Genomic DNA, 24958 nt, shown 5'->3' on the forward strand with positions numbered 1-24958 from the left:
AGAATCCCGATAATGCAGAAGGAGGCTGTTCAGCCCATTGAATCTGAACCAACCCTCTGAAAGAACACCCTGCCAAGGACTAATCCCCTGCTCTATCCCTGTAAGCCCGTAACCGCACCTAATCTTTGGACACTAAGGGGCAATTTAGCATGACCAATCCACCTAACCTGCACATCTTTGGACTGTGGGAGGAAACCAGAGCATCCGGAGGAGACCCACGCAGATACAAGGAGAATGTGCAAACTCCGCATAGTGCACCAGGTCCGGATAGGGTACCAGAGCGAGAGAGGAAAAGACCTGTGCGTGAAAAGGGGGTCACAGGGAGATGAAGTGTGAGACTGTAACTGAAATTTTGAATGAAAATGTATTGAATTGAATGGCACCTAAGCAGCCCCACCCAATTAACACCTGACCTCCAAACGAACTCATGCTGAAGAATACTCTTCACTTATGCAAGGCCGCAAGAAACCAACTGGTAATAATTAAAATGTATTCGCTCCTTTGGGCCAAGTTTTCGTGAGCCAAGATTTTGATGTTAGAAGATTTTAAAACCTATGATCATTGAGTAAGGAATAAAAGTGAATAGCGAGTCTCCAAGTAAAGTTACCTTGCTAGGGTCAGACCAATTCCGTTGTCAGAGAACCTGTAAAAGCAGAAAAGATTGTGGTCACTTCCCTGAATTGCATGCAACAGGTTATCTCTAGTAACCAGCAGTGCGTTGTATCCCTCAACACTGTACGTCTATTACAGTTTTCAGAACAATGTATTCATCACTGCTGAATACCTAACATGTTAATTGTTACAAACACACGTACCCAGAGTTGCGGAATATAATGTCTCCTCCTCGAGCCCAAGCTCCATGGTCATTATTTTTGAAGGATACAAGACCGTCAATAATAGCAGGAACCCGGGGCTTTCTTGGGTCAGCGTTCTGATGCGGGCGAAACCTGTGTCAAAGATACAAAGCAGGTGGTTGGTCCTGTCATGGCCATACGAGAAATCCCGCCTTGGAAACAGATGCTCGTGTCATCAACAAAGGCAGGAACTCAGGCCCTAAGCACTTAATAAACATCTGAAGCCAAGACTCGGCAGGAACAGAAGGCGAGCTGTGACAGCTTTAAGCACTGGTGCACTGGTGGCTCATTAATCATTCCTTATCAGTTGGACACAAGTCGGAAAAATATTTGAGTCGTAAATAAAGCACAAAAGCGAATGCAAAATTTTTTTTTTAAACGTGCTGCCTGTCACAGAACCCCCACCACATTAATGAAGCAAACATTTAACATCACTTCACGTTTATGGAATTAAATGGCCAGGGCAAATGGGGAAACTTTGAGGTGTTACAGCATTTTGCACTATTAAAAGGGAAGGTTGAATCGTTTCCTATTGGTGGAAGCTGCACGTTTTATGACATGTCTGATGGAAATAAATGCCTATATTCTCAAACAATAATGCAGTACTTTACATTTCCAAAGTAATATAATTATATTGACAAAGCTTTGATAAAGAGACAGCCAGACTGGAAACGTTAGCTCTGTTTCTCTCTCCACAGATGCTGTCAGCCCTGCTGAGATTGTCCTGTATTTTCTGTTTTTGTGGATTTAATTACATGAATGAAACAACGGGTGGAATTCTTCCATGCTCCCACCAGTGGCTCAATGGTGGTTTTTTGGGGGGGGGGGTTTAGAATTCAGCAGGAGGCCCGAACAGCAGATTTACACTGGCATGAATTGCCCGCATATTTAGAACTCTACGTTGTTTTCTATCCCTTAGAATATCCATTTGTTCCTGCACCTTTTATTCACTTTTGCCAAAAAAAGCCTAGCATGTGGTACATTATCAAGCACCTTGGACGGGATTCTCCATAGCCCGATGCCGAATCGGGAACGGTGTTGCCATGGAGTGTGCTTTTTGGGCTTGGTCCTGTATTTTGGTGTTGCTCTAAATTCCCCAATCTTTTGCTCCAGATGAGCCAACTCCACTAACATTACTGGTGTAAGTAAGTGGAATTGCGACACCCTTCAAAGAGGAGATGGATTGAGTACAGTTGAGGTACCTTCCTACATGGGGGGTAAAGAAGGGCAATCAAGGCCAGTGTTCCCTGACTGAGAGAGATATCTAAGTTTGCTTGTGAAATATGGCTCATTTCATTGCTCTCGCTCATAACAAGAATTTCTCCAGCACTACTGGTGAAGTTACTGTGGCAGAGAAAATTCTGGGCCCAAATTTTTCTCTAAATATCCAAAAGTTTTCAAACCATCCGCCATACTTGAGAATCATAAACAATCTTGGGCCATCTTTTAAGCAGTACACCAAACTTTCGAAAATCATAATATCGACCAAAGGTTTAGAATTTAGACAGGGCGGGGAAATTGGAGATCCAAACCAATTAAAACAATGAGGAATAATTACATTGGAGAACATAGGGCGCGATTCTCCGCTCCCTACGTCGGGTGGGAGAATCGCGGGAGGGCCCCCCGTCTAATTTTTAAGACCCCTGGTGCCCCCTGCGATTCTCCCACCCCCCTGCTCGGAAGAATCGCCGCTCGCCGTTTTTCACGGTGACCGGCGATTCTCCGACGCGGATGGGCCGAGCGGCCTGCCGTTCGCAACCGCTTCACGACGGCAGCAACCACACCGGGTCGCTGCCATTGTCAAATCACCGTGAGATGCCCGTTTTGGGGCTTGTAGGGGGCCTGGTGGGGAATGAGCACCACGACTGTGCTCGGGAGGGGACAGGCCCGCGATTCGTACCCACCAATCGTCGGGCCGGCGTCTCAATCGGACACACTATTTCCCCTCCGCCGCCCCACAAGATCAAGCCGCCATGTCTTGCGGAGTGGCTGAGGGGAAAGGCAGCCACCGCGCATGCGCGGGTTCGAGCTGTCAGCCGTCGTGACGTCAGCCGCGCATGCGTGGTTGTAGCTGGCCAACCTGCGCATGCGCGGCTGACGTCACACAGGCGCCGCCATCACGTCACTCTCGGCGCGCCGCCTGGCAGCCGAGAGTTACGGAGCGCCGCTCCTAGCCCCACCGGGAGGGGAGAATAGGGGGCGAGGAGCCAATTTTTCCCGGGAGCGGAGAATTCCGCCCATAGAATAGAAATCCTACAGTGCAGAAGGAGGCCATTTGACCCATCGAGTCTGTGCCAACCCTTCAAAAGGGTTCTCTACCCACGTCCACTCCTGCGTCCACCCCACCCTATCCCCATAACCTAGCCTGCACATCCCTGGACATTAAGGAGCAATCTTACCACAGCTAATCCACCTAACCTGCACATCTTTGGACTGTGGGAGGAAACCTAAGCACCCGGAGGAAACCCACTCAGATACCGGGGGTACGTACAAACGCCACACAGTCACCCAAGGCCAGAATTGAACCCAGGTGCCTGCCGCTGTGAGGCAGCAGTGCTAACCACTGTGCCACCATGCCACCCAATATGGTGAGTGTATGTCTCTATCAAACATACATTAAGCCTTTGGTTTGGTAATGCTGTCACAGTCCTTGAAATCAGCGGGCAAAACTAGTGATAACACCTGCTACTTGTACTTCTCACAGAGGTGGTGTGAGGTAAGCATTCACCCCTGACTCAATCCTCATTAGCAGCTCCTCTGTTACTGGTTCCAGTGCCTCCTTCTGGAACTCACCTTTGGACTATTGTCAGCGCATAGTGAAGGCACAAAGGACACTGGAAAATCATGCAGAAAATGTTAGTAAGGCGCGGGCTGGTCTTGGGCCTTCTGTATGGGTGCACACTGTAAAAAAAACACTATCGGGTTTGGCTCCAAAAACAGCTCTGACCATTTCTCCCCCCAAAGAAACAAATCATGTTCTCAAAACCCCGAGGTCAAACATTTCAAACAAACCAATTGTTACAAAAACAGAAAATGCTCGCAATCTCAGCAGGTCTAACAACCTCTGTGGACAGAGAGAAAACGGAGCTAAAGTTTCGGGTCTGGGTGACTCTTTTGTCAAAGCTGATATGTCACATTGTTACTACTGTCAGGAATGTATTCACAGGAAATAATTCTGTCATTCCGATAGCTCGTGCAACGACAGAACCCCAGTGTCACATGAACAGGAAGTGAAGCAAACAGCATGTGCAACAAATCCAACATGCATAGATTGAAGTAGCACGGATCACTTTAACTGAACCGCGTGTTCCTGCATTTATCACCTAATAATCCTAAACAGGAAAAAATTATGGCATGGTCTTTATATGAAATTCACTTTGTTGGATGTCCTAAAATAATAGATTGTGGTGTACCTTGCAAAGTCGACTTTGCAAAGAGCCTCCCTGGGATCATCGGCATTGGACTTTGTTGTCTTCACTCCGTTGCCGATAAAAAGTCCAGCCTGGGGGAAAAGGGGAGCAGAGACCAGTCAAAGGAGAGGGATTGATGAAAAACATTGCAACAATTACAACTTTCCATGATCAATACAGGAGCTTGGCTCTCAACCCAGGATAAATTCACAAAGACAGAACACACATCTCCGCCATCAGGTAGAATTAAGGATTTCAGATTAGACCTCCACCCTTTTGTGGATTTGATGTTTCATTGAAGCAGGCAGGAGGTGGTAAGATGGGCGAATGAAGCCCTCACTTTCCAAATCCACAGCTTTGCCTCATCAATTAGACCCACTGAAGTTCTTTTCACATTCATTTCACTTTTCACTGGCTTAACCCGAATCCTTCATTCTCATTCCCTTCTTTGCCACTTCCCTGCTCTCTGCCAGACGAGAAAAACACTTTCAGGTTGTCTTTTGTTCCACCTGCATTTTTCACATGTTCCGCATAATAATTTTCCCTTTCGCTCTTCTAATTTGCTTAATATTTTCTAACCTTGACTTAAACGTTCATTCAGAATTATATTTTTCCTGTTCAATGTTGGGGTAATTCCACCTGTTAATTTCAGCAAAATCATAGATGCAATTAAAAAAATGTTGGCTGAAAGTGCGAATAGACTTGGTGCCTATGTGTCCACCCCAGCAAAATTTTACCTGTAGAAGGGGAGATGTTGGGCGACCTCATTTATTTATGAGTCCCCTGTGCCCCCCTTCACCCCCCCCCCCCACCCACCCCACCTCCCCCCTTCAACCCCGTGTTCCCAACCCCGTGTTTCCTCTGCCCTGGTCTCCAAGAGACCCCTCCCACTTGCCTCCACATATGGTCGCATCAACCATTGCCACTGGTGATTGGTTGCACTCCCAGCAGCGGCCACCGCTCCAGGTGGTGCTGCTGAAAGCAGAACATTCGATTGGCCGGCAAGTCTGAGGGATTCTCTCCCAGACGGTGGCAGAAGGCATGGCTCTGCCCAATCAACCATCCCATGGTTGGTGAATGGCCATGAGGTGAACCAGCCAAGTGGGAAAGGGCTCAACCACAGTTTCACGGAGGATTCAGGAACCCTGCCCCCTGTGTAAAATCCTGATCAAGAATCGTGTTCACCATTGGGTGAAAAAATCACGAGCAACAATAAAAATATAAAACAGGACCAGAGTCAGAATAGAACAGGGATGAACTTGAGACCTTTGCCAGGGATTGAACATTTGGGGTTAGAGAGGAGATTATCAGAGGGGACAGTGAAACGATGACAAAGGAGTATAACCATCACCAGTCATTCACTGTGTCTCACTAACTCTGAAATCAGCACTCACAAAAGATTTTCCTGTGACAGAATTCTCACAACGTGTTCAATGTCTGCTGATACGGGGACTATTGTTTGTCGATGACTGTATCTTCGTGTCACACTGGCCTTTAAAGAACCATGGACCGTTTGTCAAAGGCGGCTGGTGACCATGGGCCAAACATCAGCTTAATGAAGTCAGAAATACTCTGCCAACCACCACCAAATTCCACCAATAACCGAAATGCTATCAACATCAATGAGCCAACGCTGAAGGTTGTAGATAATTTCTCAGAAGTACATTCTACAGAAATACCTGCATCAACTGTGAAGTGGCAAATAGAATTTCCAGAGAAAAGTCAGCATTGGCTGATTTTCACAAGAGATCATGAGGGAAAATTAGGTATAAAACTTGCAACATAACTTTCCGTGTAGAAAGCTGTTGTGATACCTGTCCTCCTATATGCTTCTGAGATGTGGACTACCTACCTCAGACATATTAGGCAGGTGGACAGACTCCACATGAGATGCATTTGGAAGATGATGGCCATCAAATGGGGTGGGGTGGAGTGGCGGGGGAAGGGGGGGTGGCGGGGGGAGACAATTTGTCCAACACTGGAGTGCTTCAAAGAGCAGAAATGTCTGAAATTGAGGCACTCATCATTCGCGCCCAGCTCAGATGGAGTGAACATAGTCATAGAGGTTTACAGCATGAAAACAGGCCCTTTTGGCCCAGCTTGTCCATGCCTCCCAGTTTTTATCACTAAGCTAGTCCCAATAGCCCGAATTTGGCCCAGATCCCTCCATACCCATCTTTCCCACATTATTGTCTGAATGCTTTTTAAAGACAAAATTGCACCTGCCTCTACTACTGCCTCTGGCAGCACATTCCAGACACTCACCACCCTCTGTGTGAAACACTTACCCCTCTGGACCCATTTATATCTTTCCCACCTCACCTTAAACCTAGGCCCTTTTGTTTTCGACTCCCCTATCTTTGGGCAAAGATGTTGACTATCTATCTTATCTATACCCCTCTTTTGTTTATATAAGATTTCTGTAGCTCACCCCTCAGCCTCCTAGACTCCAGGGATAAAAGTCCCAGTCTATCCAGCCTCACCTCATAACTCAAACCATCAAGTCCCGGTAGCATCCTAGTAAATCTTTTCTGCACTCTTTCTATTTAATAATATCCTTTCTATAATAGTGACCAGAACTGTACACAGTATTCCAAGTGTGGTCTTACTAATGTCTTGTACAACTTCAGCAAGACGTCCCAACTCCTGTATTCAGTGTTCTGACTAATGAAACCAAGCATCCTGAATGCCTTCCTCACCACCCTGTCCACCTGTGACTCCACTTTCAAGGAGCTATGAACCTGTACTCCTGGATCTCTTTGTTCTATAACTCTCCCCAACTCCCTTCCATTAACTGAGTAGGTCTGCCAATTCGATCTACCAAAATGCATCACCTCACATTTATCCAAATTAAACTCCTTCTGCCATTCATCGGCCCACTAGCCCAATTGATCAAAATCCCATTGCATCTTAGATAACCTCCTTTACTGTCCACTATGCCACCAATCTAACATACATAACATTATAACGATAAAACCCAAAGGCAGTCATGTATTCACAACTTCTCTTAGACATGGCCTGCAAGGTAGGTCAAGGTTAAGGTTCAAGGGCTACCTGAAGGCGAACTTCAGGAAATGTGACATGTGCACCAAAGACTGGGAGAAAAGTGAACAATTTAAAAATTGAGCAATCTCAAATAGGAACCTACAAACTGCAAATACAGGCAGCTAGGGACAAACGGTGATCAAGAAATACTAGGCAGTCTGAACAGAATCATAAGATTCACCCTTGCCCACACTGTGGCAAGCCTTGCAATTGGGCACCATAGCCATGTTAGAATGTAGAACAGCTAACTCTTTGCAAGTAAGAAACAACCAACATTGATAATGAAGGCATATCGATGACAATGATATGCCTATCAGGCTGCTCAGGACAGAATCTATTCTCCACAACACAAGGAGATCCAGTTTATGATCAGGAAGCATATCTAACATAGAGGGTTATCTTTGGAGTCTAGGAGGCTTAGGCGTGGACTACAGAGATCTTATTCTCAGTCCTGCAGTGGTGGTATCTATTAATGGACACTTCTCTTTACAGATATTAAAATATTGAAAATGGAGGAAAAGGCCAATCACGCATCATTAAATTGGGTAATGAGTCTTTGTGCTTTCCAATTGGTGGAGATGTTGCGTCACAGGGTCAGATGTGTTGGCCAACTAATGGCTGGAGAATGGGGTCAAAATGTGTGGTGAAACCTCCAGGAATACATTTAGTGCAAGCCTAAATATGGAGGGTATTAAAAATCATTATTGCGTAACGGAGTCAAACTTCACTCACCTTGAAATTGGAATGCACTCTATTGTTATAAAATACTCCCAGGGGGGTAAATTCGGACTGGCCCTCTGGGTATTGACCCGCAGATTGTCCAGTAGGAGCTCGGTGGAAGATGAACCAAATTCCCACATCCTAGGTGGGGGAAACAAGAAATATTTAAAATAGTCAATGCGCGTCAGTTCAAAAATTAAATACTAAATGATCTAGCAAAATGTTTCTCACAGGGAATCTCGAGTCTGGAGCACAGTTGTATTATTTTGTTACTGAACTGGCCCATCCCTTTAATAGTGTTGTTCAGTATCCTGTAGGGGTGGAAGTCTAAATAGATTCTGAGGTTAATTACAGCTGACTGTAGGCTAGACTGGGCAAGGTCTGCAGCTTTCCTTCCCCGAAGGCCATTGGTGGGGGTTCTGCCAGCGCGACAGATTTTCAGATGATTTATCTGCTGCCAATCGACAAATCACGTGAGTTTTGAAATTTAATTTCACAGCTTGCCATGGCGACACTCTTCCAGACCCTGTTTATGCAGGATAAGCATCCTCTTGCCATTGTAGGCTGATAAACCTCCTATCTGGATGTCTTGTACCATTACTGTTGGTGGTTAACCAATAAATCCTTCAAGTCAGTGTCATAGAATAGAATCATAGAATCCCTACAGTGCAGAAGGAGGCCATTTGGCCCATTGGGTCTGCAGCGACCCTCTGAAGGAAAGCCCTGCCTAGACCCACTACCCCGCCCTATCCCCGTACCCCACCTAACCTGCACATCTTTGGACTGTGGGAGGAAACCGGAGCATCCAGAGAAAACCCACGCAGACACAGGGAGAACGTGCAAACTCCACACACAGGCAGTCAAGGCCAGAATTGAACCCGGGTCCCCTGACGCGGTGAGGCAGCAGTGCTAACCACTGTGCTACCGTGCTACCCGGTATAATCATCTGTCTGTTAGTAGGATTTGAGAGCTGCATTGATTCAACAAGATATGCGTTACGTGGAAATAAATGATTCCTCCCTCCTTCAAAATAAAACATTCAGTCAAAATTTTAAGGGTCACTTTCACCACTTGGCTGATATACTGATTGAGTTGCTTGTTCACACCTTTCACTTTCAGTTTGGGGCATTTCCCATTGAAATTGCTGACAAGAGGTCAGGTTCCTGAATGGGTTGAGGATCTGCTTTGCTCTGGCAGAATATTCCCCAGTTGAATTGATAAGCCCGACGGGGAGAAATCCTGAACTCCGAGTATATACGGAGACCTCGAAACAGGCGCTTGTTTCAGTGACCATCAGTGTCTTCAGAACCTCTGCAGGCTAACTGAGGAAACAACAGGACGGGAACAGTTTAAGGGATGGTGGATACATTTTAGGTTCACCGGTTATTTAGCATGCCAGCACTTTTGCCTTAAAAACTAAAGATTTGTATTTATATGATGCTTTTAGTGAGCAACGGACATCTCAAAGCACTTGACAGCCAATGAAGTACTTTTGAAGTGAAGTATGTTCTAACGGAAGAAACATGGAAGCCATTTGGTACACAGTAAGCTCCCTCAAACAGCAGTGTGACAATAAACAGAAATCAGCATTTTGTGATGTAATAATAATAATCTTTACTAGTGTTACAAGTTGGTTTACATTAACACTGCAATGAAGTTACTGTGAAAATCCCCTTGTCGCCTGTTCGGGTACACTGAGGGAGAATTCAGAATGTCCAATTCACCTAACAAGCACGTCTTTTGGGACTTGTGGGAGGAAATCAGAGCACGCGGAGGAAACCCACGCAGACACGGGGAGAACGTACAGACTCCGCGCAGATAGCGACCCAAGCCGGGAATCAAACCTGGGTCCCTAGCGCTGTGAAGCAACAGTGCTAACCACTGTGCTACTGTTGATTGACAAATAAATATTGACCATGACACTGAAGAGACCCCCCTCCTCTTCTTCAATATAGTGGCCTGGGACTTTTTACACCCACCTAATAGGGTAGACGGAGCCTTTATTTAATGCCTTATCTGAAAGACTACAGTGCAGTATTCCCTCGAGGCATTGGAATGTTATCTGAGATTTCTGTATTCAAATCTTGGAGTGGGACCTGAATCCAGATCCTTGTGACTGGCGAGACTGCAACCAACTGAGCCAGGGCTGGAATTTAGGGTACAATATGGGGATAGGTTCCAGATTTAATTCCCAAAGACTCAATACTTCATTTACTTGGAGAGAAGAAAAAGCTAGGGGAGTCGCTCAAGCAAGAGAAGGCTCGCAGTCGTAATGAGTTCTCGCAAAATGTAATGAGCCAGTCATTAAAACCATTACCAGTGTGGGACAACAATTGAATCTTTATCAAATTCCAGCTTTGGCCCAGTGGCCGTGCTTTTGCCTCAAAGGCAGGCAGCTGCGGGTTCAAATTCTACTCCAGCGACTTGAGCACGAAAGTCCAAGCTGATGTTTCAGAGGCTGGAATTCTCCGGTCGTCGGGATTCACTTCTCCCACTGACAGCGCAGTGGGTTTCCCAATGGCGTTGGGTGGCTTCAATGGGAAATCCCATTGACAAGCGGAGGGAGGATAGAACCCCGTCACCAGCGAAAGGCGTGCGGCCGAGAAACACACGGTTGGCGGACCGGAGAATCCCGCCCAGCGCACTGCTGAGTGAGTGCTGAACTGTCAAAGATGTTGTCTTTCAAAAAGGCTATTAAACTGAGACTCTGTCTGTCCTTGCAGGTGAATGTATAAGGTTGCATGGCTCTAGCCAAAGAGAGGGAGAGTTCTTCCTGGTGTTCCTCAACCAAAACGGATAAAACAGATGGTCCTATTATTTATCATGCGGCTGTTTGTGGGAGCTGTCTGTGTGCAAATTGGTTGTCATGTTTCCTACACCCAGAGGGTGGTGTGAGTCTGGAAGGGTGATGGCAGCAGAGAACCTCATAACATTTAAGAAGTATTTAGATTTGCACTTGCAATGCCAAAGCCTACAAGGATATGGGCCAAGTGCTGGAAAATAGCATTAGAATGTTTTTTACCGGCGCAGATGTGATGGGCTGAAGGGCCTTTTCTGTGCTGTAGGCCTCTATGGCATCAAAAGTGAGGGGTGGGAGTAGATGGTGGTGTAGTGAGAATGTCACTGGGCTAGTAATCCAGGGGGCTTCAGCTAATGCCCAGGTACATGGGTTCAAATCCCTCCAAGCAGGTGGAATTTAAATTCATTTTTTTAAAAATAGGAATGAAGAGCTGCTCTCAGAAATGGTAACCATGAAATTATAATTGATTATTGTAAAAACTCATCTGGTTCACTAATGACCTTTAGGGAAGGAAATCTGCCGTCCTTAATAAAACAGAAAATGCTGGAACGACTCAGCAGGTCTGGCAGCATCTGTGAAGAGAGAAACAGAGTTAACGTTTCAAGTCCGAATGAATCTTCTTCAGAGCTGAAGAGGGGTAAAAATATGATGGATTATATGGTGGGATTCGGGGGTGGAGACAATGGAGCTGAATCGAAGGTCAGAGATAGTTGGGAGCTAAGTAGAAATTGACAAAAAATGTCATGGACACAAGACAATGGGAGTGTTAATGGTAGCATTAAGGACTAAAGTAGATGTTGATAGTGGCATGAAGATAAGAGAGGAGAATGTGTTAATAGTAGAGCTTTGATCAACGTTCTGTGAAAACAAAACAAGATGCAGATGACCTTGTGCAGGAGGGGGTTAGGAAAAATATATCAAAATGGTCTAGGACGTTCGCCGTCTAAAGTTGTTGAACTCAATATTGAGTCCAAAAGGCTGTAACGTGCCTATTCGTAAGTTGAGGGACTGCTCCTCCAGTTTGTATTGGATTTCATTAGAACATTGCAGCAGGCCAAGGATGGACATGTGGACATGAGAGCAAGATGCTGAGTTAAAATTGCAAGTGGCAGGAAGGTTGGCGTCCTGTTTGCAGATGGAGCGAAAGTGTTCTGCAAAGAGGTCACCCAGTCTGCATTTAGTCTCCCCAATGTAGAGGAGGCCACATTGGGAGAAGCGAAGCGAATACAGTCAATAAAACTGAAGGAGGTGTAAGTGAAATGCTGCTTAACCTGTAAGGAGTGTTTTGGGCCTTGGACAGGGAGGAGGCAAAGGGGCAGATGTCCACCTTCTGTGATTGCAAGGAAAGGTGCAATGGGAAGGGTTGTGAGTGAACTAGGGTGTCACAGAGGGAATGGTCCCTATGAAATGTTGAAAGGGGAGGTGAAGAGAAGATGTGTTCAGTGTTGGCATCATTCCAGAGTTGATAGAGGATGATCCTTTCTATGCAGAGGCTGGTGGGGTGAAAGGTTATGATAAGGGGAATGTATCATGGTTCTGGAATGGAGGCAAGGGGTGAGGGCAGAGGTGTGGGAGATGGGTCGAACCTAGATGAGTGCCCTGTTAACCACAGTGAGGGGGGGAAACCTCAATTAAGGAATAAGGCAGACCTGTCAGAAGCGGCTTTTTGGAAGTTGGCATCATCGGAACAGATGTGACGGAGATGGAAAAACTGCGAGAATGGGATGGAGTCCTTACAGCGAGTGGGGTTGAGAAGCTGTCGTCAACGTAGCTATGGTGGGCTTGTAATGAATATTGGTGGTCAGTCTATCAGCAGAAATGGAGTCAGAGAGGTCAAGGAAGTGTCGGAGATAGACCATGTGAAGGTGCTTTGTCATCTTTATGTGGTCGGCCTACATGTGTCTCCAGCCTGGAAGCAATGTGGTTGACTCTTAACTGTCCTTTGAGATGGCCTAGTAAGTCAATCAATTAAAGGGAAACTAGGAATGGGCAACAAATGCTAACTTTACCAATGATACTCTAATCCCAAAGAATAAAGAAATAAAAGTACTTCATTGGCTGTAAAGGTTTTTGGGATAGTTTGAGACTGTGAGCAATGCTATATAAATGCTAATCCTTCCTCTTTCGTTTCAGTCAGCAGTTCAAAGGCTATTGAAGGAGCTGCTTTCTCGACATGGCCCAGTTATCGGACTGAAATCCATTCCTGGGAGGATGTTTGATTGCCAGACGAACCGGTCAAACTATGGACACAGAGAATAGAGTGGATCAAAAGGTCAAGGGTCAAACCTTGCCCTTCCCACCCAGCTAAGGAGCAAAAGGGCCAAGCAGTACAAATGAGATTAGTTTGCGTTGGCAAGGGAGTCACGCTTAGAAAGTGTGGGTGTTCTTAAATTTGGAGCTGGCAAGCTCGAGGGTATCCTTACCTGAATAGCACATTTAGCTCATTGACGGTGTGTTTGACAGTTTTGGATGTTGCAGGTAGTTTTACTAAATTATGAAGCCTGCTGAGGCTTGCTACAAATGCAATTTTGTTCTTTCATCAACCTGCCTGTTTAATAAACGGGCTCACTTCACAAGTGGAGCTTCAATCTCTCTGTCAGAGGTTTTTAAACAAAGATATTTCATTGCTATTACTCCCTAGTCAAGGCACCTTTACTACATCCTGGCTCATAAAGGTAAACTATTGATTGTAAGGGTCATGGGGTCCACTTGTGGGACGATCAATGCCTTGGGTGAAAGAGAGCGCATGTAGAACAAATGTGAAATACAAACCCAAGTTTGTAAGTTTGGCATTGAAAAGCTGATTGTAAAAATCATCCAAATATACCTCACCTCAGCCCCTGCTGCCGCATTGTTGATCAGGTGATTGTTTGGGTTGGAGATCCAAAAGGTTGTGACGGCCCTGCAAATTAACATTCCACTTTAGTGAGCATGAATGCAGCAAGGCAAAATCCCTATTGAGCAATAAATCGATGAATGAGTTCTCCACTTGAATAACTCAGGCTGCTGTCAAGTGTAAAAGACGCCCAAGTTCTCACCTCAGTGCAATGCTGCCTCTTCTGGATTGATCAACTGTGCTGTACATGTACATGAAGATGTTTGAAAGCTGTAACAAGGTGCTGTGAAAATGCCATGCCCTTTAACACTGCTGGGACCCTGAGCCTGATGTTGCTACCCTGATGCTCCAGGGGTATCCACAGTATTGTTTATTCCACAAACTCAGCAAAAAAGACACCAAACAATTTGTTCCGCATTAACATATAAGAATCAACGGATTTCCAATATAAGTGTTCACACCCAGTCACTAACAACGTCTTCTGGATCTGATTTGAAATGTGTCAAATGGTGCAATAACTCTACAACTGAGGCTATTTCCTTCCTCAATACAGTTCCAGTTATTGTGCTGGAGTTAACTTCAGTCTCCTGCCTATAGGTCTATAGGGCACAGGTTCACAGCAGGACACGACTGAGGCAGGAACTCTAGAGCAGTGTGTGGATGTTAGTCCCTGTCGGTTGAAAGATTAAACCAATGTCTTGCCTGCATATTCTGGCTGCCATTAAAAGATCCAGTTATTAACTACTTTGCTGAGTGTTGCTCGACAGAGGCAATTTTTAACCCTCCCCAATAGGAGGGGTTCGGATTAGATGGGATCTAAAACATTTTTTGAAATCTCAAACCCAAACCAGCTCGAACCCAACTACTTCTCATTTTAACAGAGTTGGGACAGGCAACCGATTAGCAACCAGGATGCAGATTGCTCATTTAAATATGTTAATGAGACTGTGCATTTCGAATTTTGGGAGCAATTTACTGGCTGTGCCCCGCTGGAATCGGGATGGGAGGCAAACGATAGAACCCGGGAGAGGCCTCTCCCAGGGTTCCCGATTGTCATTACGCCTTGCGCGATCTCACTAGATCTCATGAGATGTCGTGATCTGGATCCCGCTAACACATGGACAGGACACAAACTCACATAGTTAAAAGCTTAACAGCTCACTCATCCATGCTGCCATCGGTCCAGCACCCAGTACCTATAAGCCTCGTGGTTGGTATCTGGGGAAGGTGGCACCCTGGCACTGCTTATGCCACCCAGGCACCTTGGCACCACTAGTATGACACCCTGACAGTGCCATCTGGGCACCCTAGCAGTGCCACCTGGGTGCCACCCTGGCACTGCCAGGGTGTCCAGCTGGCACTGCCGGGCTAGCAGTATCTAGGTGCCATGCTGGCATTTTGTCCTTGCCGGGGATCAGGCCCGGGTGTGCCTTGCCAGTATGTGGTGGGGTTCAGGGGGGTTCAAGGAGCTCCTTAATTCAGGAAATTACGTTAAAGTGCGGCCTTGGTGGGTGTTCCTCACCAGGGCCCAACAAACCAACAGAGTGGCGTTTGATTGAGGGGACGACCCTGCTAATCCCGTCCAGAATGGACCCTTTATCTCTATTGTCAGTTTAACCAAGCTCAAATTAGGGTTCCCAGATCTGAAGAAACCTGGCAGCTAAAGGGAGGCAAGGATTTCTATGTGGGAGAGCTAAGTGCCTTTCTACACTGCTTGTGAGCAAGGAGAACCTCTGACGTTTCAAGCCACTCTGTAACCACTCCAACCTCATTCTACTCCCTGTCACCTCTATTACAGCCGCACAGATTTACCTCCCCCTGGGCTGCGGTCTCCGCGGTAGATTTCCCCACCCAACAGGAAGCCAAGTCGATCTTGGCTTGTTTCTGGGCACTGATCCTGTTAAAAAAAGATATGCAGGCTGTGCAATTAACATGAGGACTCCTTCCCACCCCAGTAAATATTGGGGCTACAGAATCTATACCTCAGAAACAGGATTTATATCACAACTGTTCTCTGCTGCCATTTGCACTCCATATGGGCATCATCCCACTCAAGTTATCTCTTTCCCAATAACTTCTTATTCCCTTTTCCCTCACAAATATTTAAGGGCCACGGTGTCTTTCTGTATCATGTATTTGAAGCCATGCCCTTGTGATAAAATGCCAGTCCGCATTTGCAATCCAGACGATGGAACTGAAGCTAAAACTAATGCTGCATTAATAGTTATTTTTATTTAATATGTTTATGCAGTAATTGAATTCAAACTCATATTAGCACTATAAATCACTTCTACAAATAAAAACACAGGTCAAGATGGCCCGGCTTATGTTTTTTATTCATTCGCAGCATGTGGGCTTTGATGGTAAGACCTGCATTTATTACCCATCCTTGATGATGAGCTGCCTTCTTGAACCCGCTGCAGTCCTGATGGTATAGGCACACCTCCAGTGCTGTTAGGGAGGGAGTTCTAGGATTTTGACCCAGTGACAATGAACGAACCCTCCAAGTCAAGATGGCAGCTTGGAGGGGAACGTTTTACAAATGCACCATAGAAAGCATCCTATCTGGCTGCATCACAGCCTGGTGTGGCAACTGCTTGGCCCAAGACCATAATAAACTACAGAGAGTTGTGAACACAGCCCAGTCCATCATGCCGACCCACCTCCCATCCATTGACTCTGCCTACATCTCCCTTGGGAAAGTGGACAGCACAATCAAAGACCCCTCCCACCCGGGTTAATCACTCTTCCAACTTCTTCCATCGGGCAGGAGATACAAAAGTCTGAGAACACGCACAAACAGATTCAACACCAGCTTCTTCCCCGCTGTTACCAGACTCCTGAATGACTCTCTAATGGGCTGACCTGATCTCTTCACACATCTTCTCAACTGAGTAGTACTACACTCCGTATGCTTCACCCGATGCCTGTGCCTATGTGTTTACATTGTGTATTTATCAAATGTCCTCTTTTTCTTCATGTGCACAGAACAATACTTTTCACCTCAGTACACATGACAATAAATCAAATCCAAATCCGAACGTGCAGGTGGTGGTGTTCCCATATGTCTACTGCCCTTGTCCTTCTAGGTGGTAGAGGTCACTGGTTTGGAAGGTGCTGCCCAAGGAGCCTTGGTGAGTTGCTGCAGTGCATCTTGCAAATTGTGCCCACTCCTGCCACTGTGTGTCGATGGCGGAGGGAGTAAATGTTTCAGCTGGTGGAATGGTCGCCAATCAAGCGGGCTGCTTTGTCCTGGTTGGTGTCATGCTTCTCAAGTGTTGTTTGAGCTGCTCTCATCCAGGCAAGTGGAGGGAATTCCATCATACTCCTGACTTGTGTCTTGTGGTGAACGGGCAGTCAGGAGCTGAGTTATCCACCACAGAATTCCCAATCTCTGACCTGCTTTTGTATTCATAGTATTTACGTAACTGATCTAATTATGTTTCTGGTCAATGGTGACCCCCCCCAAGGATGTTAATGGTCAGGAATTTGGTAATGATAATGCCTTTGATCATAAAAGGGAGGTAATTAGACTCTCCTTGTTCGAGATGCCATTGTGGGTCTCCAAATTACCAGCCCACGCCTGAATGTTATCGAGGATGTGGACAGCCTCATTATCTAACAAGTTGCAAATGGAGCTGAACACAGTGTAATTCAGGAGGTGAAGCTGGATCATCCACTTGGCACTCCTGGCTGAAGATGTTGTTTGCACTCAAAAGGCTCATTCCATCATCATTGAGGGTGGGGATATTGGTAGTATCTCCTGCTCCCGTCAGTTGTTTCATTTGGCACTTCCATTCATGGTTGGTTATGTCAGGACTGCAGAGCTTAGATCTGATCCTTTGGTTGTGATCGCTTAGCTCTGTCTATAGCATGCTGCTTCCACTGTTTAACATGTGGACATGTGCTGTCGCTTTATCAGGGAGAGAATTAATTTTTAGGTATTTCTGGTGCTGCTCCTGCCACGTTCTTCCAAACTCCCCATTGAACCCAACATTGGTCCTTTGGCATGGGGGTAAGGGTAGAGTGAGGGTAGAGTGAACCATGAGGTTACAGATTGGAGTTGAATACAATTCTGCTGCTGCTGATGGCCCACAGCGCCTCATGGATGCCCAGTTATCAGTTGCTAGATTTGTTCTGCGTCTATCCCATTTAGCACGGTGCTGGTGACTCACAGTACGATGGAAGATATCCTCAATGCGGAGACCGGACTTTGTCTCCACAGGGACTGTGCAGTGATCACTCCTACCGATACTGTCATGGGCAGATCCAACATGGAGGAGTATGGCTGCGTCAGCTAGCTGGGGGCAGTGGGGGTGTTATAGGTGGTGATCAGCAGGACATTTCCTTGCCCATGTTTATCTTTTATGCCATGAGGCTCCAGGGTTGAGAATGGGATACATCAAACCAAGGAATAGTGATGGAGCGATCCATTAACTTAAATTATTTCCTCACTTTGGGATTTTCAACATAACAGCCACAGCAGAGAAGCAGTCCAGTTAAGAAACCTCATTATAGTAAATGAAATTGTGTCGCCAAATTTGACCAATGACAGGAAGCTTCGGACACAAGCCAGTACACCCACCAGCATGCCATTGTGCAAGGCTGCTGAGTGAGCACCGCAAACAACAATGGAGATTTAGAAAATGATTCCAGAAATAGCCTTACCAAAAGGTTCACATCTCTGTCAACCACAATGAAGAGTGACACAGCAAGTTCATATTGAGTGAAGAAAATCTTCATCATTTCACAGAATCACAAAATTGTTACAGTGCAGGAGGAGGCCATTTGGCCCATTGAGTCAGCACCGGCTCGCCAAATAAGCATCATGGTTTTGTGCCATTCCCCAGCCATTACCCCGCGCTCCTACATAATGGGACACACATACATCATTTCCTATAGTCGCGGATCGAGACGCCCTTTTTAAAGGCCACCCCAATCTTTTGACCCCCCCTCACCTCCAGACCCCCCCCCCCCCACTGCACCCAACTTGCCTCTTATATGGGCCTTGAGTCTTCCCTCACCCCACCTCTTATGGGCAAGGCACCCCAGGTATGACCCCTGGCACAGCAACCTGATACCCAGACACCTTGGCACTGCCAGGGTGCCCAACCTGGAAGTGCCACCTGGGCAACCTGACAGTGCCAGTGTGGCATGCCAGGGTGCCCAGGCGGCAGTGCTACGGTGCTAAGCTGGCAGTGTCAAGGTGCCAGCAAAAGTGCCATGGTACCACCTTGCCCAGAGGCTGATTTTAAATGGCTTGGTGGACTTCCCAGGCGCTGTTACGTCTGGTCCATGTTTGTGTGGACCAGTGCTAAACAACTCCCTCGCGAGGTCTCCCAGGCGAGATCCTGGGCACCGGGAAACTCCGACATCGACATATTTAGATTCCGTTGAATCTCACGAGACGTTTCGCAAGATTCAACGGCCTCGTCATGTCACTAAATCGGGCGCAATGAGGCCAGTAAATGGCGCCCATTGTTTCTATTCAAATAATCTTCTAATATCGTCTGTAACCTGCCTCCGCCACACTTCCAGGCCGTGCATTCCAGACCCCAATCACTTGTTGTGGGAAAAAGTTTTCTCTCACATCACATTTGCTTCCTTTTCAAATAATTTTAAATCTGTGCCCTCTTGTTCTTGATCGTTTTACGAGCAGGAACAGTTGCTCCTTATCTACTCTGTCCAGCCCCTTCATGATTTTGAAGACCTCTATCAGACCTCACCTCAGCCTTGGTCCCTGCAAGGGTAACTGTTTGAACTCTCCAACCTATCCTCATCCCTGAAGTTTCTCATCCCTTCAGTTACTTCTCACATCAGAATTATTTTGCTGTTTGATTTATTTCCTCTGTATTTGCAGCCAGGCACATTTAAAACCAGGACTCCAATCAGATAAACAGCGAACGAAAATCCCAGGGTTTTGGCCACAAGTAAGTTATGAGCAATATGCTCGGATTTTCTCAATCTTTTAAGGCCACCTGTCACAAGTGAATCTTCAGCAATAAATGTCACCACATCCCCAGGTTAGAGACCCTCGCACAGGAGTTTACTGGAATCACGTCTGTTGAGATACTTGATTCACATTATGGTCAGACTGTCAGGTGCAGCGGGAGACAGTAATATTCCTGTTATTTTCTTGATGTGGAGATGCCGGCGTTGGACTGGGGTGAGCACAGTAAGAAGTCTTACAACACCAGGTTAAAGTCCAACAGGTTTGTTTCAAACACTAGCTTTCGGAGCACTGCTCCTTCCTCAGGTGAATCTGAGGAAGGAGCTGCGCTCCGAAAGCTAGTGATTGAAACAAACCTGTTGGACTTTAACCTGGTGTTGTAAGACTTCTTACTGTGTTATTTTCATGTCATTTCTTGTGAGCATTTTCTTTTTAATTTGTCCCCATCGAGACCTGCTTGGTATTTTCTGCTTCTTTGAGAGCATTTTCATATCATCGGCTTAGGTCACCTTAAAGATGAAAATGCTTTCCTCGCTCCAGGTTTCTAAGCGTGTTCTGTCCGACATACAGGAATGAGCTCAAATATTAACTTTCATACTTAAAGAAGCTTGCTGAAAAAAAAGAGGCTTGTTTCGGAAGCTTTTCATCCTGCACTCGTCAGGAAAAATGCAAAAACGCCAAATTTCAAACAATTTATGCTGCAGGTGGAAAGGGCACTGATTGGTTGGCAAGTTGATTTTGATTGGCTGAGGTGTTTCCCTGGTGAAAATAACAGGGAACTATAGGCTCCCTAAGCTCCAGGGTATTTCAAAAAGGGTGCATATTCCTTTTGTTTGCAGAGAACGGGTCCCTGCATGTGAATATGTGTCACTTCCAGTAAGTGTAACAGTCATGTTATGAGTTCAATTGTTAGTCTTAAATTGGTTGATAATGTAGCAATCAACGCACTTAGGACTGTTCAGCAAATGCTGGCCAATTATCAAATCACATTTACAAGAGTAGACATTTTGTTTTGGGTTTTGCAAGATCAGGCTGATTGAGTACAGTCTGCCTACAATAAACAAGTGAAGGAACATACTGTTTGACTTGATCAGCCAATTGTGGGGACATGGCCTACCTACCTAGCATTGCACTGGCACTGAAATTCACACACAACATTGCTCGATTGTGTCATAGGCAGAACTTTTGAACAACTTAAAGAGAAATTTGTCAATTTCCTTGTGTCCCAATCATTATGCTGATTTACCCTCGTTTTACATTCAGTCATAATTGAATGAGATTGGTAGGAAAAATGAGCAAGGCTTTATAATGGTCCTGTTATCAGGTCCAGCCTCTGAGTTACACACACACATCAGAGGAGACTCCAACTCAAAATGTTCAACTTACATACAGTCGGTACTTGGTACTGGAATGTAATTTCCGTAAACTTGGTCGCGGATTGAAATGCACATTCTTTCATTGCGGTCAGAAGGGAGGATTGTGCCCGGCTTAGTGAGGAGACCCAGGTTATGGTACAGTACGTTCCTCTGCTCCACACCATCCTCCAGGAAGAAACAGTGACCCAACGTGTCATACCCTATGGTGTCTTTTACCTGCAGAATAATAAGATTCGACTGTGAACGATAAAGAAAACGCAGGAAATGTTTTAAAAGTTCAGAATGTACTTGCACATCAGTCTGAGCAAGGCAGCTGCTGGTCAGAGTGAAGTCAGGTAAGAAGTAAGTACTTTGACTGCCTGTTTAAAGAGCACTGAGCAACGGCTCAGGATGTGTACCAGCAGGCCCATCTCCCAAAAGATAGAATTTAAATGTTGAGTGGGAAAGGAGGAATTCCTGCTCCTTAAAGTACAATTTAACGTTGTTACAAATTTCCCAAAACCTAATAGAACTACCCTCAAGACCCTCCAGGAATCCCCTCAAAGCCCCATAGGACACCCTCAAAGCCCAATAGGACTCCTGTCAAGGGTCACGAGGACTCCCCTCAAGGCTCACGAGGACTCCCCTCAAGGCTCACGAGGACTCCCCTCAAGGCCTAATGGTCTCCCTCAAGGTCCAATAGGACTTCCCTCAAGGCCCACTAGGACTGCCCTCAAGGCCCACTAGGACTGCCCTCAAGGCTCACGAGGACTTCCCTCAAGGCCCGATAGGACTGCCCTCAAGATCCAATAGGACTCCCCTCAAGGCCTAATAGTCTCCCCTCAAGATCCAATAGGACTACCGTCAAGGCCTAATGGTCTCCCCTCAAGGCCCTATAGGACTCCCTCAAGGCCCAATACTCCCCTCCAGGCCCACGAGGACTCCCCTCAAGGCCCAATAGGACTCCCCTCAAAGCCTAATGTCTCCCCTCAAGGCTTAATGGACTCCCCTCAAGGCCCAATAGGACTCCCGTCAAGGCCCAATAGGACTCCCGTCAAGGCCCAATAGGACTCCCCTCAAGGCCTAATGGTCTCCCCTCAAGGCCCAATAGGACTCCCGTCAAGGCCCAATAGGACTTCCCTCAAGGCCCAATAGGACTCCCGTCAAGGCCTAATAGGACTCCCCTCAAGGCCCAATAGGACTCCCCTCAAGATACAACAGAACTCCCCTCAAGGCCCAATCGGATTCCCATCAAGGCCAAATAGGACTCCCCTCCAGGCCCAATCGGCCCCACCTTAAGGAGCCATAAGACTTCTCTTGAGCAGTGAGCCAGGTTTGACAGCACTCTAGATTTACACTGTGTGGCATCAGAACTAATGAGCATGAAGAGAGACTGAGAGGTTGAGGGAGGAGAAACTTGATTTAAACAAAACAAAATAGTGTTAGTACTACACACAAATATATTTTTCCTTGAAATAACCTAAAAAGAAATATTGGGTGGGGGGATGTAAATTTCAGAAATAGAGAACTTACAATGAAAATCCATCGTTAGGTGTGAATAGAGAAGGAGAAGGAGAGATATACGAGGACGTTGCCAGGTATGTAAAATGTTATACAGGTGGAAAGATTGGATAGGCTGGGGTTTTGTTTCTCTGTAATAAATTAGATTTAGTTGAGGTGTATAAAATAATGTGCGTCAGTGGAATAAAAAGGACCCATTTCCCTTCATAATATATTTAAACAATAATTGGGGAACAGAATTCTTGCAATTGGTCGAAGGGTTAGAGAATTTTTTGTTCACTCAAATGATGGTGAGGATCTGGAACTTTCTGACTGAAAAAGAGAGGTTGAGGCAGAAACCCTCAAAACATGTAAAAACAATACTTGGATAAGGGCTTGAAGTGTTGTAACCTACAAGGCTGGTAGGAAAGGATTAGGCTGGATAATTCTTTTTTTGGCTTGTGGACACAGTGGTCTGGATTTCCATGGTGACATGTGAGCTCCACAGTGTAACTAAAATGGCGGACGAACCCCAGGTCCAGAATTCTGGCCCTTGTATCTGGAAGAAACCATTTTTTCCAGTGTGGGGTCGTGAAAACTGGGGGCAACATGGGACACCCACATGTGGGAAACCAGAACTGAGTGCTGAATTCAGACAGACCCTATTTTCACTACAGCAGGGCCTTAACCCGTAATGTGGGAGATACAAATCTTTTAATAAGTTGTAAATACTTATGAAGCACAGATAAGTCCTGAACAACTTTCAGCCATCAGGTTAATTAAACGGTTAGCCCTCTAAAATTTCTAAACATTCTGCCTGCCTGTATCAATGAAAGGTGAAATAAATCTATCCCAGCCGTTTTAGCAGCTGTTTGTTGACATAACCCAAATGTTATCATCTTAGCATTATTACTGCTTGCCTGCTTTGCACAACTTACCATTATCATCGCTGGGAGCTTTGGTCCATGCTTTTATTTACAGGTCAAAGAAATTATTATATTTAGCTGTCATTGATGTTGGGTTATAACTACAATTATTTTGACAAGGGATTAAAGACTTGAGGGAATTTTTAAAAGTATTTTAAAAATAAATTTAGAGTTCCCAATTATAATTTTTTTTTTCCAATTGAGGGCAATTTAGTGTGGCCAATCCACCTAACCTGCACATCTTTGGGTTGTGGGGGTGAAACCCACGCAGACTTAGGGAGAATGTGCAAACTCGACATGGACAGTGACCCAGGGCCGGGATTCGAACCCAGGTTTACAGCGCCGCAGTCCCAGTGCTAACCATTGCGCCAAATGCTGCCCTAACTTGAGATAATTTAAATGTATTGAACGGGCCTTCATGAATGAAAGTGTTTTATATGGTGAAGTCTGTAATAGATATTTAAAGCTTTGTTTTATTTCATTTTCAGCATGGCTCCTGATGTTTTCCCATGGTGGATACTGGGTGAGTTGATAGGGAGGGTATAAGGGAAAAGGGTGATAAATGGGGGACACACGATTTAGCAAGGAGTAGGAATAGGGTTATAACGAGCCATGGGGTGGCTGGGGGGAATGGGTTGGCATTATGGGGAGTGGGGGGGGGGGTGAGAGGTGAGGGTGAGAGGGCAAATTTAATTCAACAAAAACTGGGACAATGTTCCAGTGAACGAAGGTAGGCCCTTTGTACAGCCCACCCAAGCACTTGACAGCCCCTTTGGCTGCCTCCAATCTCTGATCTGTTTCAGGGGGTGGTGAGCATGACTTAATCACAAATCTGTCACTCACCTCCTGGAATGAGGAACCCACCAGGCGAGGTGCTTTCATTTTTCCTGTAGCAGGTGCGGAGAGCCAAGAAGTTTCCCAGCTAGGTACATCTGCCTTGGGAGTAAACATCCGGACCGGTGGGGGCAATGGCCTCCATCTGTGCCACAAGTGTCTATAATTCTATGAATTTGTCCAGGGATGTTTTGAAGGAAATCATTCATGCTTCAAGCTCCTTATAAAAAAATCAAGTGAAAGTGGTTGGATGCTGTGACCTACACATGGCCGATTGTTAAAACATCAACCACAAAAAATGTTGTAAACGTCAAGATTATATGGTCAGAGTATTTGGTCCAACATTTCTTGTTAGATTTGTGAGGTATCATGACACCATGAAATATCTAGTGACTCATACAGGACAATATAAAGTAGAAAAAGTTCAAACACAAATCAGATGGCTTCATTATAAACTAGGTACAGAGCAGGAAGCAGAAAAAGGTATGCAATTTAAACAATCACCACAGCAAGCAATGCATTTGTAACAATATTCAGGTGTCGGAGAAAATGGAGGATAACTGTTAATGAGGAGAAGTAATGGAAGGAACTTTTATTTATTAATACTTTATCCTGCGTGAGCACGAGAGAGAGACTTCAAGAGAATTAATTTGAAATAACGTTCAGGTCTAGCTAGTAGCCCATCTGAACAGACAAGATATGAGAATAATTAATGTCATGGTATTGCT

At 45.7% G+C, this 24958-nt stretch overlaps 2 protein-coding genes across 7 annotated transcripts in view; both read right to left on the reverse strand.

Annotated features, from left to right (window-relative positions):
- LOC119974219 (cell migration inducing hyaluronidase 1) overlaps window positions 1-24958 on the reverse strand; it is a 292877-nt gene that overhangs the window by 252593 nt on the left and 15326 nt on the right. The gene's annotated exons all lie outside the window — the stretch shown is intronic.
- LOC119974218 (cell surface hyaluronidase-like) overlaps window positions 1-24958 on the reverse strand; it is a 180963-nt gene that overhangs the window by 70262 nt on the left and 85743 nt on the right. For all 4 annotated transcript variants that reach the window (XM_038812969.1, XM_038812973.1, XM_038812972.1 and 1 more), the window contains 6 exons: window positions 21002-21207; window positions 13662-13731; window positions 8042-8170; window positions 4268-4356; window positions 816-947; window positions 608-643 (listed from right to left, as the gene is read on the reverse strand). In XM_038812969.1, coding sequence (XP_038668897.1) covers window positions 608-643; window positions 816-947; window positions 4268-4356; window positions 8042-8170; window positions 13662-13731; window positions 21002-21207 — 662 coding nt within the window. The remainder of the gene's footprint in view (window positions 1-607; window positions 644-815; window positions 948-4267; window positions 4357-8041; window positions 8171-13661; window positions 13732-21001; window positions 21208-24958) is intronic.

The sequence above is a fragment of the Scyliorhinus canicula genome, chromosome 12, assembly GCF_902713615.1.
Source record: "Scyliorhinus canicula chromosome 12, sScyCan1.1, whole genome shotgun sequence".
Classification (NCBI taxonomy): domain Eukaryota; kingdom Metazoa; phylum Chordata; class Chondrichthyes; order Carcharhiniformes; family Scyliorhinidae; genus Scyliorhinus; species Scyliorhinus canicula.